This window comes from Triticum dicoccoides, chromosome 4A (genome assembly GCF_002162155.2).
Source record: "Triticum dicoccoides isolate Atlit2015 ecotype Zavitan chromosome 4A, WEW_v2.0, whole genome shotgun sequence".
Taxonomy (NCBI): Eukaryota; Viridiplantae; Streptophyta; class Magnoliopsida; order Poales; family Poaceae; genus Triticum; species Triticum dicoccoides.
The window spans coordinates 566949107-566954689 of record NC_041386.1 but is presented as its reverse complement, the minus strand read 5'-3'; the positions used below and the strand labels follow the sequence as shown (position 1 = coordinate 566954689).

At 37.4% G+C, this 5583-nt stretch overlaps 1 protein-coding gene across 2 annotated transcripts; it reads left to right on the top strand.

The window, feature by feature from the left end:
• The first annotated feature begins 2018 nt into the window (after nucleotides 1-2018).
• On the top strand, nucleotides 2019-4055 carry LOC119286806. 2 transcript variants are annotated; one of them, XR_005140663.1, is made up of 6 exons: nucleotides 2019-2284; nucleotides 2370-2475; nucleotides 2625-2713; nucleotides 3268-3379; nucleotides 3472-3713; nucleotides 3814-4055. XR_005140663.1 is itself a non-coding variant. In XM_037566264.1 (5 exons), exons 1-5 carry the CDS (start codon nucleotides 2138-2140, stop codon nucleotides 3657-3659), a joined length of 642 nt encoding a protein of 213 aa, XP_037422161.1. In that variant the 5' UTR covers nucleotides 2019-2137; the 3' UTR covers nucleotides 3660-4055. The 2 variants fall into 2 exon arrangements, 1 of the variants encoding a protein (XP_037422161.1); XM_037566264.1 differs by having other exon boundaries at nucleotides 3472-4055.
• Nucleotides 4056-5583: the final 1528 nt, after the last annotated feature.

The window sequence follows — 5583 nt, the reverse complement described above, 5'->3', positions numbered from 1 at the left end:
TTGTAATAAAGAGTGGAGAGAAAAATAAACTGATGGACCAGGGTGGGAGGGGGTGGTGGGAGGAGAGACAAAAAAGCCAGCGAAAAAAACCAGTAAAAATAAACCGTGGAGACTATTCACCAACTGCTGCATTAAACGTAGAGATGACGATGATACACTACACTTTTCTAATATAGACTATATTTTTAGGCCATAGTGAATATTTTTTTAACAAATTGTGTTTCTTAACCATTTCCTATTTTTAATAGATCCTTATATATTTATAGTCTTTTTAAGAAAAGTTCACACAACCAGGTTTTGGAGCAAAATCGACTAGAAAAATGAACAAACCAAAAAAAACTGCTCAGTAGAGTGTGCCATGTATCGCCAGAGTGGGCTCGCGGCCCATTACGCCATATAGCCACCTATCGCGAGTGGTATTCTTATTGGGTCTGGATGCGTAAATTTTAAGCCTTCCCAAAACCAAAAGCCCAACGTGTTGCCATTGAGCTAACAGCATGTTCATGTTTATAAGCAGGCCGCGATCTACTAGAAGGAAAATAGCAGGGATTTTTGTTTTTGTTTTGTTTTCTCCGTTTTTTGTTTGATTTTCTTATTTCTTCTTCTGTTTCTTTTTTTGTTGTTGTACTTCGTTTTTTCTTGTTTTTTGTTTTGGTTTCTCTTTGTTTTTCATTGTTTCTATCCATATTTCTTTTCTTTCTTCTTTTTCTTTGTTTTCTTTCTCTTTTTTTGGTTTCCCTTCTGTATTTGCTTCTTTAGTTTTATTTTTTATTTTCTTTTTTCTCTGTCTTATTTCTATTTCTATACATTTTTTGAATAGATGGTGAACATTTTTCCTAAATATTTTCAACTTATTTAGTACATGGTTAACACATTTTATATATGTTTAAACATTTTTTAAATGCTTGACTAATGGTTTTAAAATAAAAATATTAAAACTTTTTGAATACATGGTCAACATTTTTTCTATACACATTTAATATTTTCCAAACGCTTGATTAACATTTTTCAAACACTTGTTCAACTTTTTTTAAATGCTTGATTAACATTTTAAAATACATGATAAAAAATATTCATCATCTATACCCCTATACAGTGTGTGAATACTTTTGAAAGATGGTCGTTGGATGAAACCAATCCGACAGTGCAGAGATGGCAAATCCAAGCACTACTGGCCGTTGGATATCATCTACATTCCACCAGATTTTGCCACATGTACAATCTAGAAGGCTCCATCGTTGAATTTAAGCAGAATGCACAAACCTCAAAACACAAGCACTTCTCATTTGTTCTAAAATCTACCGTATCATAATTGCCATTTTTTTCTAGATGAATCATCATTATTTGTTTTTTTACTTTATACTTTACAACACGCAATTCCATGAATCTTAAAATAGATTAGTTTTTTTTATAAAAACTAATTGATTTTGAATGAGATGAACTATAAGAATTAACAAACATCTACATTGCATATATATGACTCAAAGCTTACATGCTATAATGTGGTATTTATTGATAATTTGGTTGACAAATCTCATGCGTGCAATGCACGTGTACCTTGCTAGTTTATGTAATACATGACCAATATATTTTCTATACACATTTAACATCTCCCAAATGCTTGATTAACATTTTTTAAATACTTCTTCAATTTTTTTAAATGCTTAATTAACATTTTTATATACATGAACAAAAAATCATCATTCTTTTAATAGGTGATCAACATTTTTTATATACACATTCAACATTGTCCGAATGCTTGTTCAACATTTTTAAATAATTGTTCAACATTTTTAATACGTATTCAATATTTTTCAAATGCTTGTTCAACATTTCTAAAATGTGTGTTCAAGAGTGTTTTTTGTAACATATTTTAAAGTATTATGAAAATTACAAAATAAAGTATAAAGAAAAAACATAAAAGGCCGTGGCCTGCCGTGCGTGTGGGCCAGCCCATCTGGCTCCCCCTTCAGCAACTCTGAAGCTGGTGGACTCGATGAAGGCGAGATATAGGCCCTGCAAGCCTGCGACCCCGTGGCGGTGTTGCCTCCTCCGTCCAACTCCGGCAGCTTCTCCCGCCGGGCGCTCCCCGCCTTCCTCTCCTTCATAGGCCCCGCCACGACCGAACTCCCATCCCATGGGGGCTTCCGAGTCTCTCCCGGCCAGGCAGCCGCCGCAGCAGCAGCGACCGCAGTGGGCGGACGAGATCACGACGGTATCCGACGGCCGGCGCGACGCCGCGAACGAAGACCCTCTCCTCCGCCGCATCCGGTCACTTACCATCGTAAGAAAACGAATCCATCGGTCCTTTTCTCCTCGCTGTGGTTTTTTTACTGCTAATTTTAGCATTTTGATTGGGGATTTTGAAGGCCCCGCCGCTGTTGAGCGGTCAGCCAGCGGCGGGCTCGGAGACGGAGACCAGCTTCACTGATATTCTTGTACGGAAACCCTCCGGCTCCTCCTCGGCGGCCTCTGGTGAGTAAGCGGCATGCTGCAATTTTGGTCAGAGTATTGGGAAGAAGACGTTGTGGAAACCTATACTCTGACCAAAAATAGCAGCAAGTTAGTTGGATCTATCATAGGTGTTGGCACGAGCTCATCCATTTCTTGGTGATTATCTGTAGGCAATTTGAGTCCAAATCTGATGTTTGAGCTTTTCGCTATGTACCGTGAATGGCAAGAAGAGATGGCCAAGGAAATCAGTGGAAGACAGGTAGGTACAAAATTTGTTTTGATGTTGTTTATAAAGAGACAGTAACTTGCAGAAGATATTTCTCACTTAACTTATGGAAGCAATTGCGTCTCATCTCATGCTATATTGTGGCAATTGGATAGGATATATAGGGCTTTCAGGCTACTCATCAATGCTGAGAAATCTTCTTCTGTTCCTGTCGGAGATAACATAATCCTTCATGAATTGGTGCTTGTTCTGTTTGCTGACACTTAGGATGTTCATAGCTTGGTTTCTCGAGATGCGAATTTTAGCACCTGTGTCATATTTCTATCACATGTTAAACTGATGGTTTTGCTACAACCCTCCATTCAAGTTAATAAAACCATTGGCACCGCACTATGCTTGTAGAGTAGAATAGATATTGAAGGATACTCTTAGAAAGTACAATACATAACTTAACTGACCAATTCTAAGTGCTCATGGTAATTATCCATTACTTAGAACATAGTTGAAGAGATTTGATATTGTAAAATTTGCAATTCATGCCTTCCATTGTCAACCATTTTATAGAGAGGAGCTCTTATGTATTGCAGGGAGAGCTAGAAAATAAGATAGAAACGGCAGATGCATTGGCTGTTAAACTTCTCCAGCGGTTCAATTACTCTGTTTCTTCGATGAGATCAACCTCTCACAATCTTGCTGAAGGTAACAAATGCAGTGTTTTATTAGATAGATATAGAACAATCAATGGAGAAGCTGGAACTATTCATTGACATTGCATTATGAATTATTCGCAGTTCATCCACTGCAGGTGGAAGTTGGTGAATTGAAGGGCAGGTTAACTGAAGTAATAAGTAACTGTGATGCATTGTGCAAGAGGATTACTGCAGAAGGGCCAGAAAGTTTGCGAACGTCCGTTGAACCTTTCACCACTGGCATACTGGGGACGGGAGGTGGATCCCCTGGCCCAAAAGAGCAACCCTGAGGACACTAATATGCCTGATTGTCTGAACTGCTGGTGACATAAAAGGCACTGCAGGGAACTACATAGTTACTCCCTCCGTTCGGAATTACTTGTCTCGGAAATGGATGTATGTAGAACGTACATCCATTTCCGAGACAAGTAATTCCGAACGGAGGGAGTACTACGGAGGATGTCGATCAGAACGATGTGCCATGGGACATACTTCCTCCGTCCGTAAATAGTGTTAGATACATCTGTTTGAGCGACAACTAATTCTGGATAGAGGGAGTACTCTTTTCTAGATTGATTGGATTATTGGTTTCCTTTTGTTGGAGTTCATTCTCTCCTCTTGTAGTGCTTAACTTCCCTTGTGCGCGCGCGTGCGCGTTTAGTGCAAAAACTTCCTACATTTGTTTACAGAGGTAGTACGTTACACCAAACTACAATAGTCGAGGCAACTATCGAATATTATCAACATCTTTTCAAAGCTTCAATTATTTTAGATAGTAAAAGAACATCTTCAAACCCACCCCTTTCTCCCTCTATGTAAAATAAAGTAACTCATGGTCCAAATATTTTTTGCATTTTCTTCATGCCGTATCCGAATGAGTTTTCTCATAATCTGTTTAAAATCCAAATGACAAATGAAAATAGTTGAACTATTGTTATGTGTCGTTGATACTGAATATATATATTTGCAGCTCAAATTTGACTATCCCAATTAATCCTTTGCCGCTAGTTGATTCGACAATCTATTAGTGTTTCCGCAACAAAAATAAATAGTACGGTATGGTTGTTCTATAATAAGACGTACTCCCGTTTCTAAATATTTGTCTTTCTAGATATTTCAACAAGTGACTACATGCGAAGCAAAATGAGTGAATCCACACTCTAAACTATGTCTATATACATCCGTACGTGGTAGTCCATTTGAAATATCTAAAAAGACAAATATTTAGAACGGAGGGAGTACTATCTAGATTGGTGCTTTGTTGAAGCAGAAGAAAAAGGTTGAGAAAACGTGAATGGGCCCAGCCCATTTGGTGATGTTCAGAATATGCTTATACCTTTGGACACTAGGTACCCCGAGGGAAATCGTTCCCCGAAATCACTAAATTAAGGGGCATCCACTGCAAAGATCACCCTCGCCTTCTCTGGTGGTGACAAGTGATGCACTGCATGCACGCCACTTGTCGCAACCATGGAGTTTTCCTTTTTTTAAAGATTTTTTTAAATGTTTTATTTCTTAAACCATGCGTTCAAATCATGAATCATTTTCACCTTTCGATTTCTGGCATCAAGATCTTTGAAATTAGATCCCATGTTAATAGATTTTAACATACTTTTTTCGTATGCCTTGTGGTTAATGTAATGCACCTGCTACCTTCAAAGATGTATGACGGCTATATTCTCTGATTTTTATGAAAAGATTGTTGAGATATTCGTGGATGATTTTTCCGTTTACGAAACTTCTTTTGATGATTGCTTAAGCAATCTTGATCAAGTTTGCAGAGATATGAAGAAACTAATCTTCTCTATAATTGTGAGAAGTGCCACTTCATGGTGAATGAAGGTATAGTGCTTGGGCATAAAATTTCTGAACGAGGTATTAAAGTAGATAAAGCTAAAGTTGATGCAATTGAGAAAATGACATATCCTAAAGATATTAAAGGTATAAGAAGTTTTCTTGGTCATGTTGGTTTTATAGAAGATTCATTAAAGACTTCTATAAAATTTTCTAGGCCTCTTACTAATCTCTTGCAAAAATATGTTGCATTTTTATGATGATTGCGTAGAAGCCTTTGAAATATTTAAGAAAACATTAATCTCTGCATCCATTGTTCAACCATCTGATTGGAACCTACAATTTGAAATTATGTGTGAAGCTATTAATTATACTGTTGGTGTTGTTCTAGGACAAAGAGTTGATAAGAAATCGAATGTT

Bases quoted from the DNA above. Each gene is read 5' to 3' on its own strand.
- LOC119286806 (XM_037566264.1), top strand. From the start codon at position 2,138: ATGGGGGCTTCCGAGTCTCTCCCGGCCAGGCAGCCGCCGCAGCAGCAG. The intron at 2,476-2,624 runs GTGAGTAAGCGG...GATTATCTGTAG, and splicing joins CTCCTCCTCGGCGGCCTCTG to GCAATTTGAGTCCAAATCTG. The intron at 2,714-3,267 runs GTAGGTACAAAA...TATGTATTGCAG, and splicing joins AGGAAATCAGTGGAAGACAG to GGAGAGCTAGAAAATAAGAT.